Source organism: Rhinopithecus bieti, unplaced genomic scaffold, assembly GCF_001698545.2.
Source record: "Rhinopithecus bieti isolate Rb0 unplaced genomic scaffold, ASM169854v2 scaffold_5260, whole genome shotgun sequence".
Classification (NCBI taxonomy): Eukaryota; Metazoa; Chordata; class Mammalia; order Primates; family Cercopithecidae; genus Rhinopithecus; species Rhinopithecus bieti.
Genome location: NW_016805896.1, coordinates 8008149 through 8020406, shown reverse-complemented (window position 1 = coordinate 8020406; position 12258 = coordinate 8008149). Strand labels below are relative to the sequence as shown.

Here is a 12258-nt window from a genome sequence, read left to right as displayed (position 1 = left end):
CCACCCCGCTGCCGGCGCCGGCTGCATCCTCGCCTCCACCTCGCTCACCCCCTCCTCCCCGCACTTTCTCGGCGCTCCCTCCCTCTCGGCTCGCACAGCCGGACTCCGCGCTCTTCTAGCCGGCCGCCGCCGCCCAGCCTGCGCCCGCCGTCCCCTCATTGTCTGGGCACCTGTTGGAGGCAGAGGCAGGTGCAGGGGGCTGGGCAGGCCGGGGCGTGAGAGTGCGGGGGAGAGTGCCAGCCTGTGTGCGCTACGGGGGTGTTCGGCTCTCCTGCGGCTGCAATTTCTGGCTCCCCTGGGGAGCCAGGGGTGACATCTGAGGCTGGGGTCTCCACCGGGGGCTGTGGTGAGCGAGCGGGGGAACCAGGCAGGCAGACAGGTCCTGGGGCTGAATGAAGGGACAGTGGGCAGTGGGAGCCTAGAGGGTTGGGTGACACCTTGACTAGACCAGCGCCTGGTGCAGAGGAGGACAGAGCCTACGAGAAACAGAGGCGGGGCTCTGCAGGGTCCCATGGGGAACAGGCAGGCTCAGGAGCAGAGGGGAGCCCGGGAGGAGAGGAAGGAGCTGGCAAGATGATACAGGGACAACCTGGAGGTGGGTGGATGAGGACGGGGTGGTGCAACTTCGACTTCTGCGGGGAGTGGGTTGGCAGCCCAGCCCCTGTGGAGCCAGCGTGGGGTCTGCAGGGCCCAGGCCTCCTGCCTGCCATCGGCTGGCACAGGCCACCCTCTCCCTCGACACCTAGGAAGGGAGGCTAGTGAGGGCCCTGCAGACCGAGGAGGCTGTCGCCTGGCCCTCAGCCAGAATGGCTAGGTATGATGGGCTCACTGGCTCACACGCCCTCTCCCAGCCAGGGGTGCTGCATGAGGGGCCGCAGGGGCGACCGCATGACCATCAACATCCAGGAGCACATGGCCATCAACGTGTGCCCCGGGCCCATCCGGCCTATCCGCCAGATCTCTGACTACTTCCCCCGCCGGGGACCAGGACCTGAAGGGGGCGGCGGGGGCGGCGGGGAGGCCCCCACCCATCTGGCCCCCCTGGCTCTGGCCCCCCCTGCAGCCCTCCTTGGGGCCACCACGCCTGAGGATGGTGCGGAAGTGGACAGCTATGACTCGGATGATGCCAGTGAGTCTGGGAGCTTGGAGGCCCCATGTGCTGCTGGGGGTCTCCAGGCTTGCCGTGCAGGGGGAGGGGGACGGGCCCTGCTGGCTGTGCATGTAGGTAGGAGAGGAGGGCAGTGGTGGTGGGGGGGTGGCAGGGATGGCTGCCACAGCTGCAGTCGGTGTGGAGATTACAGCTTCAGCAAGGCTCAATATTCAGTATTTCTGCTGAGACACTCCACCACCCACACAGCCCCAGTTGCGGCCGAGCCAGGGACCCAGACGCACACACGCATGGGCCCACTCAGCCTCTTGCACTCACACTCGCCGGCTGGCAAGAGAGAGAGAGAGACACAGCCAGTGCCCACCTGCTGGCCTCTCACACACACCTGTCTCCAAACCGACCCATGCTGCCTTTCCTCTCTTTCCAGCCGCCCTGGGCATGCTGGAGTTTGACCTTCTCTATGACCAGGCCTCCTGCACTCTGCATTGTAGCATCCTCAGGGCCAAGGTGGGCACTCCCTGCTGCCCCAGCCCGGGCCGGTTTGCGTGCAGGCCCCAGAGGGGGCCCATTCCTCCTTCCCTTCCCAGGCCTGCTCCTTCCTCCTGCCCTTGCAACCCCCTTCTGGGCTCCTCCAGGGTCCAGCTCTACAAGAGGGAGAAAGGTGCCGGGAGCCTCCAGCCCTCTCCCCTGCCCTCCTCTCCAGGGCCTCAAGCCCATGGATTTCAATGGCCTCGCCGACCCCTATGTCAAGCTGCACCTGCTGCCTGGAGCCTGTAAGGTAACAGCCTCCTCGCCCTGCTCGGCCCAGCCCGTGCCTCCAGCCCGTGGGGCTGGAGGACAGGTATTGAGAACCTTTCATCCCCACACCCCAGGCTAATAAGCTAAAAACGAAGACTCAGAGGAACACACTGAATCCCGTGTGGAATGAGGACCTGACGTACAGCGGGATCACGGATGATGACATCACGCACAAGGTGCTCAGGTGAGGGCCCCCCTCCCCACCACCCAGGTCCAGCAGCAGCTCAGGGACAGCTGACATTGTAACTGCTGGTTGGTTGATCTATGTCCCATTAAGCCTGTACCTCTCTGATGCTCAAGAACCATCAGCAGCTCCCTAGCCCCTTTGGCAGCAGGCCAAAATATTTCCCTGCCATTCTTGCCCCCCAATCTCTCCTGCCACACCTGTAATCCCAGCACTTTGGGAGGCCAAGGTGGGTGGATCACTTGAGGTCAGGAGTTTGAGACCAGCCTGGCCAACTTGGTGAAACCCCGTCTGTACTAAAAATACAAAAATTAGCTGGGCATGGTGGCATGTGCCTGTAAATCCCAGCTACTTGGGAGGCTGAGGCAGGAGGATCGCTTGAACCCAGGAGACAGAGGTTGCAGTGAGCCGAGATTGCACCACTGCACTCCAGTCTGGATGATAGAGGGAGACTCTGTCTCAAAAACAAAAATATCTCCTGGCCCTCAAACAGAGGACTCCCTTCTTCCAACTGGCCAGTTCCACAACTCCTGAACTTATCTTCTTGTTTTCTATCTGGAGAGCTCCTTCCTGCCAGCCTAAATTCCGCTCACTTGAGGCTCAGTCCAAGCTCTGGCCCCTCCCAAAAGCGTTCCTGGGTTGTCGAGACTCCTTCTCAGAGCCCTTGGCTGAAGTCAGACCTCTGCAGCTTTGGTCTGCCCCTTCCGTGCCTTGAGTTCCCCTAAAATCTCTTAAGGAGTGAAGTCTTCAGGGACAGGGAACTTGCTCCGTCATCCCAGGAAATGGAGATATGAGGAGAGTATTCCCTCAAGTCAGGTAGCGGGCAGCGAGACCCAGGCTCTGGAGAGACCTCTGCCTTTGTGCTTGGATTTGCATTTGGGACCTTCCCTGATGGTCAGGGCTGTGTGGCAGGGAGGCCACCTTGGTGTCAGGTGTGCGGGTGGAATGGAGGGGAGGCCAAGAGGCCAAAACCAGAATGAGACCTAAAAATCAGCGCTCACCAGGGCCCAGCCTGGGCTTAGTATGTTCACATTTCTTTCTTTCCCTTGACCATCTCCATTTACAGATAGGAATTGAGGCGTAGGGTGATCAAGTGACTTGGCCAAGGTCACACAGGTGGCTCAGAAGTTGCAGGGTTGGGATCTGCCCATCCTCCATGCCACAGATGCCCAACCTGGTAGTGGGTCACTGCAGAGGCAGGACAGGGGCTGCAGGAGGACAGGTGGCCGGAGAGCAATCATTTCTTAGTGAGTCCCTGTGGGGCTGGCTCTCTGCTGCATGCAGGAAAAGGACGGGGGTTCCCGAGGAGCCATGGGGTCCTCGTCTGGCTGTCCAAGGCTCTCATGGCCTGTGTCTATGGCCACATCCACTGTGGTGTTTGGCTCCTGCCCCCAGGCCCTGAATGGAGGCAGTGATCGGGGTGCTCCAAGATTTCTGAGGGCTTCCCACAATGGCCGAGCACGTTCTGATGGACCAGGGACAGCCGGTTGGCTGCACAGGGAGGGACAGAGGAATGGGCAAATCCGCTTGTCCTTCTCAAGTGCCAGCCTGTCTTCCAGATGAGACGTAGTGTGTAGGACAGAGCTGGGCTGGTTCAAGGCCCTTCCTACACCCCAGAATGGGGCTCAGGTACCCCAGGGACCCTGACACTGCAGTTCCCCACCAGGATTGCCGTCTGTGATGAGGACAAGCTGAGTCACAATGAGTTTATTGGGGAGATCCGCGTGCCCCTCCGCCGCCTGAAGCCTTCGCAGAAGAAACATTTTAACATCTGCCTCGAGCGCCAGGTCCCGGTGTGTGCGGGGGGCTGCAGGGGCGCCAGGGGAGGGAACCCTGGGGAGGCCAGGCTTCCAGAACCTTCTCTTTGCCCCCTCAGCTGGCGTCCCCCTCTTCCATGTCGGCTGCGCTGAGGGGCATCTCCTGTTACCTGAAGGAGGTGAGGCATCTCACAGGGATGGGGATGCATGTGGGTGGGAGGCGGCAGGGGCCCAGGCTGACCCTGCGTCCATGCCCCTCAGTTGGAGCAGGCAGAGCAGGGGCCGGGGCTGCTGGAGGAGCGCGGCCGCATCCTGCTGAGTCTCAGCTACAGCTCGCGGCGCCGGGGACTGCTGGTAGGCATCTTGCGCTGCGCCCATCTGGCTGCCATGGACGTCAACGGTTACTCGGATCCCTACGTCAAGACGTGAGCCCTCACCCTGACCCTCTCCTCCCCAGAGAGCCTGCCCTGGCCCGAGTTGGGCCTGGCCTGTCCCTGACCCCTCAGTTCCTCTCCCTCTACCCCACCTCTAGGTACCTGAGGCCTGATGTGGACAAGAAATCCAAGCATAAGACATGCGTGAAGAAGAAGACTCTCAACCCAGAATTTAACGAGGTACCCGGGTGGGGACGGGATGCAGAGGGAGGCCAGGGAGGGGCTGGGGAGCCGGCTCACGAATGGGTGGCTGGCCTTGTTCTCAGGAGTTTTTCTACGAGATAGAGCTCTCCACTTTGGCCACCAAGACCCTGGAAGTCACCGTCTGGGACTATGACATTGGCAAATCCAATGACTTCATCGGTGAGGGAGGAGCTGGCTGAGGGTGCTGAGGGAGGGTGAGTGGCAGGGAGGTGGCCCTGACCCTGCCACTTGCTCCCCCAGGTGGCGTGTCCCTGGGGTCAGGTGCCCGAGGCGAGGCTCGGAAGCACTGGAGTGACTGCCTGCAGCAGCCGGACGCGGCCCTGGAGCGCTGGCACACCCTGACCAGCGAGCTGCCCCCTGCAGCCGGGGCTGTGTCCTCAGCCTGAGTGGACAGCAGTGTCCTGGCACAGGCCCATCGGGCCAGGTGCAGTACCCAACCTTCGCACGAGTGTGTTGCACGTTTACATGGGGTGGGCTGCCCCCACCCTGCACTACCTGTCTTATTTCTGTGAATCTCCGTGACCTGGGTCTGTCTGCTCGTGAGGGGCTGTGGAGTTCTATATTCACATATGCAAACCTCCTGCCTGACTCGCTAGTCCCTGCAAATATGCAAAGCCCCCCTCCTCTGCACACCCGGGCAGTGCTCAGAGCCCGGCCCCAGGCTCCCACGCTCCTGCCTCTCCACGCTGCCCCGTCCCTCTCCCCCCACAGGGAGGAGGTCGGATTAGGGGAGGTTCAGAGGAGAATGCCTCACAAAAAGAGAAAAGGACAAAAAACACACCCAGAGCCACTCCTTTAATACAGAAACTTCACTGCAAAAACCTAGCCCTGTACAGCTGCCCTTTTAAAGGGGTGGCCATCGCAGGGTCTCTGCCTCCCCAGAAGGTGGCAGATGCTCCCGGCCACTCGTTTAAATACCTGTCCCCTGGAGGGGGCCAGAGTTTGAAGGCAGGGCCCTTGCCACCCTCCTGGGGGACACCCGTGCATGTTTACGCCTTTTCTGGTTGTGTCAGTGGCCGGAGCATGGCAGCTGGGCGTCAATAAACACCTCCGAGGAAGCTGGGCTCGTGTGTGCTGGCACGGGGAGGGTGCTGGGCAGGGCTGTGGTGGGCATGGCATGATGTCGCGGTCACTCCGGGATGTCGATCACCAGGTCATCGTCCCCATCCAGGGCATCATCCCCGCTACCTGTGTCGCTGAACATCTGCCGAGGGACCGTGCTCAGGATCGTCGGGGGGGGCATCTTGGGGGGTGGGAGGGGGGTCAGGGCTGTCCCGACCCCAGCCCCAGAACCCCGGCCAGGGAAGGTCAGCGGTCCTCCCACAGGGCAGTCAGGGGGCCCCACCGCCATCTGCAGCAGGAGAAGAAACACAGGGGGGCTAGTCAGGGAGGCACTGGGGCCTCAGGAGACCAGGCCCTGCCCCCCAGGGCAGCTCTGGGGATGGGGAAGGGGCCCTGGGCACAGCCAGGCCAACCTATGCTGGACTCAGGGCCTGCCCGCCCCCAGCCCCTCGAGAGCCTCAAACCAGCAAGTGCCTGGGGGTGGTGATGGAGGTGAGATGAGGGGATGGGGTGCCTCACAGGAAACCGGGAGGGAAAGGTCCGGCCCTGCCCTCTCCAGGGAGGTGCCTGGGCTGCCCTGAGCCAGGGGTTAAGCCAGAGGCGGAGTCAGCCTGGAGTGCTTGCCTGCCTGCCACTGGGCCCCAAAGGTGCCACCTGCCGCCACTGGCTTCCTCTCCCTCCTCCTCCTCTCCCTCTTCTGCGGAACTCACTGGTTCGGCAGAGAGTATTGCAGGCTGCCTGAGCCAAGAGCCCCGGTGGCTTCTCTGCCCCCCAGAAGCTTCTATTATGTCTTGGATGGGCCCCTCCTCGGTATCCCCGCAGCCGTGACCTAGGCCCAGCCCTCCTCTCAGCTCACCTGGGCTGCGGTCCCAGCCTCCTAACTGGACTCCCTGCCTGCAGCCTCTCCCAGATCCAGCTCCTCCGCACTGCAGCCAGAGCGCGCGCTCTAAAACACAGACCTGAGCGCGTCACCGCGCCACTCAGGGCCTCGGGACGGGAGTGCTGCCTGCCGGATGACAGGCGGCCCCTCCACCTGGGCATCCTGCTCTATTTGTCAGAAGTCCTGCTTTGTTCTCTGAGGCTGGGAAGTGGCCTCTGCCCTGCCCAACCCTTCAGCACCCTCGGCTGCCAGATCCTCACAAACCCTCCCCAGAGGGCTCTGTGGGTCTCCTCCGCGGTCCCCATGCTTTGTCTGTGGGCACAAACTGGGCACAGGCTATGTGCCAGGTGGTTTCTGTTAATGCCCTCCCAGCCCCAGGACACTGGGGAGCGGGGAGAGGTCACGTGCCAGCGGAGGAGGCTGAACCTGGTGTGGACATGGAGGTCCTGAGGCACAGGCCCGCTGGGTCCTGCGGGGCAGTGGCAGTGTCCAGTCTGGCCCTGGGCTAGATGCTGGGTGGGCTGGCAGGAAACGCCATGTGTGGTCTCCAGTGGCCCTTCTGAGTGTCACATTTGGCCCTGTGGCCTCCTCTCTGCTTCCTAAGGAGCCCTCACCCTCATCTCTGCTGCTGGGGTGGCGTGGGGGCCAGGGTGGGTCAGGCCTCAGGGTATAGGAGGCTGGTAGGATGGGTGACAGACAGGGGGTCCAACTCTGAACAGCACCCCCGCACCCTGCACCAGGCCCCCACATGTACACACGGGAGCAGACATGTGTATGACTGGAAAGCACTATCCCCTTCTCTGGCCACCCCCTCTCCTTCCCCACTGTGCGCAGCATGTCCCACCCTGGCCTGGACTTCCTCAGTGGCATCCTCTCAGCCTGACTGGCAGTGGCTCACGTTTCTGTGTGGCTTACTAGGGGCCAGGCGTGGGCCAAGCGATTTTCATCCCTTCACTCACATTCTCCACACAAGGACGCCACTGAACAGAGAAAGAGAGTTGTGGCTCCAAGCGTGAAATGACACGCTGAGGTCGCATGGTGAGTACTGGAAGAGCTGGGATTCAAAGTCGGCCAAGTCTGACTCAGGCCTGACAGAACCAACCTGCTTCTATCTTCAGTTATTCCTTCTCTGCTTGGACTCCCTTCCTTCCATCTCCTCGCTCCCCTGACAGTAACAGACAAACTCCCACTTCAGGCCAGTGTCCAGGCCTTCCATGATGCCGCCCCACCTGGTTCTTCTTGTCAATTTCTTACCACTCCTGCTCTGGCCCAGAGAGTGCTTTCACTGTGGCCCTGGCTCCCTTCCCACCATGACTTCAGCCAGGAATATCCAAATCCACTCACCCTGGGCTCACACGTTCTCCTCGCTGAGGCCTTTCCTGGCTTCTCCCCACCTCCCCCAACAGCTATGGACGTGGGCCGCCCTCCCAAATCTTCTCTCCAGAATGTCTAGAACTTTGCCCCCAGACACAACTCCGCTTCAGGACTCAAGCACCCGGCCAAAAAGCTTCCAAGTGCCCCTCAATGCTGCGCCACTCCCCACCCTGCCCGCCACCCCCCTGCTAAGCACCAGGGCCAGTACTGTCACCTCTGCTACTCAGGCTCAAGAGGTGAAGCCTCACAGGGCCAAGGTCCCATGGAGAAAATGGCAGAGTTGGGATTGAAGCTCCAGATCCTGTACTCCAGACCACCGCAAATGCGGCCTCTCATTCTGCTTCTGGCTCTAGAACCCTGGGAGCCACCCAGCTGGTCCCCATTCCGCTTTGCCCCTCAGCCCATCCCCATCTCTCCCAAGGCTCGCATCTACCACCAGCCTGGTGGCTTCCAAACGCACAGCCCCTCACGGGCTGCTGTCTAGCTTCCTTTCCAGGTGGCACCTGACACATCCGCGGCCAGACTCAGCTTCCCTCCAAGCCTGTGCTCCCACAGCCCTCCCATCTCGAGGGACGGAGACTCCACTCTTGCTCAGACTAAAGCCCTGGAGGCATCCTGGCCTCTCTCCCGCACAGCCCACACAGGGTCCTCCAGGAACTCCCTCATTCTCCGAAATGGGTCTGCAGCCCCCTCTGGACCCTCTGCCCTCGGCCTGGTTTACCGCGGTGGCCTCCTCACTCCCATCCCAACTCACCCCACCGCCCACCCAGTCTGTTCTCTGACCACCAGTGTCTGCAATTTTGTTAAGATGCAATTAGATCACTCCTGCTTCATGCTTGCAACCTGTGCCCCGCCAGGGAACTGCCTTCTCCAAGGCTTCATTCACAGCGAATCCTGCACACTGGCGCCTCAGGAGCTCCCCTCTGACCTGCTCCAGGACCCACTTCCCTGCTTACTTTCCTTCCCGACACGGACTCCTTCCAGACCCTCGAACAAGCCCAGCTCACACCCTCCCAGGGTCTCTGCCTGACAGAAACACTGCCCAGGAGCCACACAGTTTGCTGCCACTTCCTGTAAGTCTCTGCTCAAAGAACATTCCAGACTGTTGGGCCCTAAGTGTCAGCCTCGTCCCCTCGGTGTCCCCGTGCTCTGGACCTCACTGTTCTTCTCCACAAGTACCTATTTTTCTAGTATGTTTTCTACCTATCTTGCTAGAATGTGAGCTCTGTGAGGGCAGGCACTGGTCTGCTTTGTGCACTGCCGTGTAACAGGAGGTGCTCCAGGGGCGCTTGCTGGTCATATCGAGTAGGACCACTAGCCTTATAGGTGCCAAGGCTAGGAGGCCTAGAGGGTAACAAAGACTTGCTGAAGGCCACGTGGTTTCTAATAGGCAGTCTTGACTAGATCCAGTAATCCTGCCCTGGTCTGGGGCTACCTGGCATCACAAAACACGCCCCCCCCCCCCAGGGAAAATGAGCCTGGCCTCGTGACACTGCAGCCGTGAAAGGGTGGGACCCCTGGCATCCGCACGCCAGGTCCCCCAAGGCTCGTTCTGCCCTGATTTGTCTCCATACAAGCCTGTGAGCCGAGATTTCTCTGATCCACCCCTCAGTGCTAAGTGCTGACTGGGTCCCCAAATCATTCATGATTCTCTGACAGGCCCCCGCCTTGAGCCTCCCTCAGGTGGCTGTCCTCCTGCCGTCCTGCCCCTCCCTAGCGCCCCCACGTCAGGGTACCTTGAGTTTCCGGGGCAGGCGGGGCCGTTTCTCCCGCTTGGGCCTCAAGGGGCTGGGCTCAGGCAGCTGCAGGGCCAGGTAGTCAGAAGGGAATGGGGGGTAGCGGGGGGAGGCCAGCTGCGGGCGGGAGCGGGGATGGAGATGGGAGGCGGAGTGGACCGGGGTGAGGGTGGGGAAAGAAATGCAAACAGGAGGAAGATGGAAAAACAAAAGAGATGGTGATGAGTGCGGCTCCCGGGGCTCCCGAACACAGAAGGGCCAGCAGGGTGCTGTCCTGGGCTTTGGTCTCCTCAGTCACGCCTGGCCCCATTCCTATACCAGAGAGAAGGGGCAGCCCCACTCACACCCTCCACGGGACACCTGGGCCACACCCAGACACATGTCCCCAACGTTGGGCAGGCCTTGCCCGGAAGCCCAGCCCTTCTGCCCAAACGACGCCCACCTTACTCCCAGGCATATTAGTTCACCACTTCCCACCCCTGACCCCAACTCACCGAGCTCAGGTATGGGGAGGGGACCCCGGAGGCCTGAAGGGGAAACCCTGTTGAAGGAGGCAGGGAGAGGCTGGAGGGAGAGGGGGCCCCCCCCAGCGGAGGGCTTCTCTTCCTGGAGAAAGGACAGGGCGGCGTCAGAGGTGGCTAGGAGCCCAGGCGCCCCACCTGACCCTCCCCAGCGAGAGGAATGCATCTTCTTCTCACCTCTTAGGGGCCGGTGTGTCAGACAACTTGGGTGTCCCCTCGGTCTCGCTGTTATCTGATGATGCAGTGGCATCTGAGTCTGTGACGGGGACAGATGGTCAGTGGGGGTGGGGGGATCCCAGTCCATCCCAGAAGGGTATAACCTCCTCCACACTACAGAAGGGCACCGGAGGACCAGGTGCGGGGCTCATGCCCAGAATCCCAGCACTGTGAGAGGGTGAGGTGGCCAGATCGCTTGAGGCCAGGAGTTCAAGAGCAGCCTGGACAACCTAGCGAGACCTCATCTCTATTAAAAACAAAAGCAATTATCCGAGCATGGTGGCGTGTGCCTGTAGTCCCAGCTACTCAGGAGGCTGAGGCAGGAGAATTGCTTGGAGATTGAGGCTGCAGTGAGCTGTGATTGTAACACTGCACACTAGCCCGGGTGACAGAGCAAGACCCTGCCTCAAAAAAACAAAACAAACCAAAAACCCAACAGAAGGGCTCCCGGGGGGGATTCTGACTCACCAGCTAGTGGGCACGCACATGCACCACACACCTGAGCTGTCCCAGGGAGGCCCATAGCCTCTCCAGCCTCCCCAGCGCCCCTCCCGCTCTGATTCCTCCGTAACACACCTGCCACGCATGGCCAGGGTGCCGGGCTCCTTCCCACTCACCACCTCTCCTTGTCATCAGATCCAAGGAAGGATGGGAAGGGCAGCACCTCCACTTGTCACATGAGGTCACCGAGGCTCAGAAAGTAAGGTGGGAGGCTGAGACTCTGACTCCTTGGCTATTTGATGCCACTGGTTCCTTGCCTCTGAGCTAAGCTGTCTTCAGCTCATGCCTCTGCCCCACTCCCCATAACCAGCGTCCTGTTCATCCACCCCTGAAGTCCTCCCCTTCATCCACTGCTCCCCACGGCAACTAACACAGGTCAGGCCACCAGCATGTCAAAATCACCTGCTAAGCAGCCTCACATCACCCTGCCATCCACTGTCCACCCTCAACCCCACAGTGAGCTAAAACAAACCTGGTCCACATCCTTCTTGATGACATCCCCTACTACCTGCACGAATTCATGGTGCTGCTTAATCTGGCTTCAACACACCTTTCCGATCAACTAACGTAACTGTATTCTTTACAGCACACTGACCTATTTCGTCAAAAAAGAAAGGTATTTCCTAGTTCAGTGCCTCTGCCTAGAAGAGCCATCTTTCATGGAACAAATGACTGACACACCTATAGAAGCCATTAGCAATGTCTCTGCTCAAAAAGACCCTTTAAGAAGCAGATCAAATGCCACCGCCTCTGGGAAGTCTTCCAGAATCCCTCAAGCCCAATTAACTGCAGGCTCTCCTGGAACCCTCTACTCTTACTCATCATGGCTGCGCTCACACTGTGCTGAAAAGCGTCATTTGCACGTGTCTCCCTGGCCAGGGTGTGGGCCTCCATGACAGGAGTGGGGCTGATATTGCTGGCCTTTGCTCCTCAGATGCAACCCACTCTAGCCATGAACATGCTGGGTCCTCTCCCACCTCCTGCCCTGAATTCCCCTCAAACAGGATGTTAACTGGAAGACCCTAGGGAAGGGAGAGGCAGGGGATGAGAGGCTACAATAAAAGCCAAACCTCCTACTATGACCTACCTGAGTAAGCCCCTATTTCCCTGACCTTATCTACAATCCTCCTATAATAGCAAGCGAATGGGTATCATGCGTTCTGACAAAACAGTATGTCCCAAAACGTGGCTGGCTACTACATGCCGATCCCTGCCTCAGACCAATGTTTAAAGGCACCTTGGAGAGAGGTGATTCTACATGACATGGCTTATGAGGGCCCCACCCAGGAAGAGGCCCACAAATGCTCACCTTAGGGTTTTTTCAAACTGTGGGTCTCAATCCATTAGTGAGTCATGAAATCAATTTACTGATGTGCAACCAGCACTAAAAGAAGGGAAAAAAAGCAATCTAAAAAGTATCAGGATGAATTGGATACAGTGATCTTTTTTTTTTTTTTTTTTTTTTTGAGGCGGGTTTCGCTCT

At 59.9% G+C, this 12258-nt stretch overlaps 2 protein-coding genes across 9 annotated transcripts in view; one reads left to right on the top strand and one right to left on the bottom strand.

Annotated features, from left to right (window-relative positions):
- Positions 1-6: 6 nt before the first annotated feature.
- Positions 7-5543, top strand: DOC2A (double C2 domain alpha). Of its 3 annotated transcripts, none has more exons than XM_017874102.1 (11): positions 7-185; positions 852-1129; positions 1536-1615; positions 1812-1886; positions 1981-2090; positions 3757-3883; positions 3967-4026; positions 4109-4272; positions 4380-4461; positions 4548-4644; positions 4726-5543. In XM_017874102.1, the coding sequence occupies exons 2-11, from the start codon at positions 865-867 to the stop codon at positions 4869-4871; spliced, it is 1206 nt and encodes a 401-aa protein (XP_017729591.1). In that variant the 5' UTR covers positions 7-185; positions 852-864; the 3' UTR covers positions 4872-5543. The 3 variants fall into 3 exon arrangements, with proteins under 3 accessions (XP_017729591.1, XP_017729592.1, XP_017729590.1); XM_017874103.1 differs by lacking the exon at positions 7-185 and adding an exon at positions 204-346; XM_017874101.1 differs by lacking the exon at positions 7-185 and having other exon boundaries at positions 204-1129.
- The window catches only part of INO80E (INO80 complex subunit E), a 9841-nt gene continuing 2848 nt past the window's right edge, over positions 5266-12258 (bottom strand). The window contains exons 4-8 of one of the 6 annotated variants that reach the window (XM_017874111.1): positions 10236-10314; positions 10032-10143; positions 9538-9654; positions 6404-6506; positions 5266-5689 (exon numbers count right to left, since the gene is read on the bottom strand). In XM_017874111.1, coding sequence (XP_017729600.1) covers positions 5670-5689; positions 6404-6506; positions 9538-9654; positions 10032-10143; positions 10236-10314 — 431 coding nt within the window. In that variant the 3' untranslated portion in view covers positions 5266-5669. Of the gene's footprint in view, positions 5837-6403; positions 6507-9537; positions 9655-10031; positions 10144-10235; positions 10315-12258 lie in introns of all 6 variants that reach the window. The other 5 variants (XM_017874114.1, XM_017874110.1, XM_017874115.1 and 2 more) reach the window with 5 other exon arrangements.

What these genes read in the sequence shown, in the direction of transcription:
- DOC2A (XM_017874101.1), top strand. Translation starts at nt 817, where the DNA reads ATGATGGGCTCACTGGCTCACACGCCCTCTCCCAGCCAGGGGTGCTGC. An exon ending in CTATGACTCGGATGATGCCA is followed by an intron (nt 1,130 to 1,535) that starts GTGAGTCTGGGA and finishes CTCTCTTTCCAG; the next exon opens with CCGCCCTGGGCATGCTGGAG. An exon ending in TCTCCTGTTACCTGAAGGAG is followed by an intron (nt 4,027 to 4,108) that starts GTGAGGCATCTC and finishes CATGCCCCTCAG; the next exon opens with TTGGAGCAGGCAGAGCAGGG.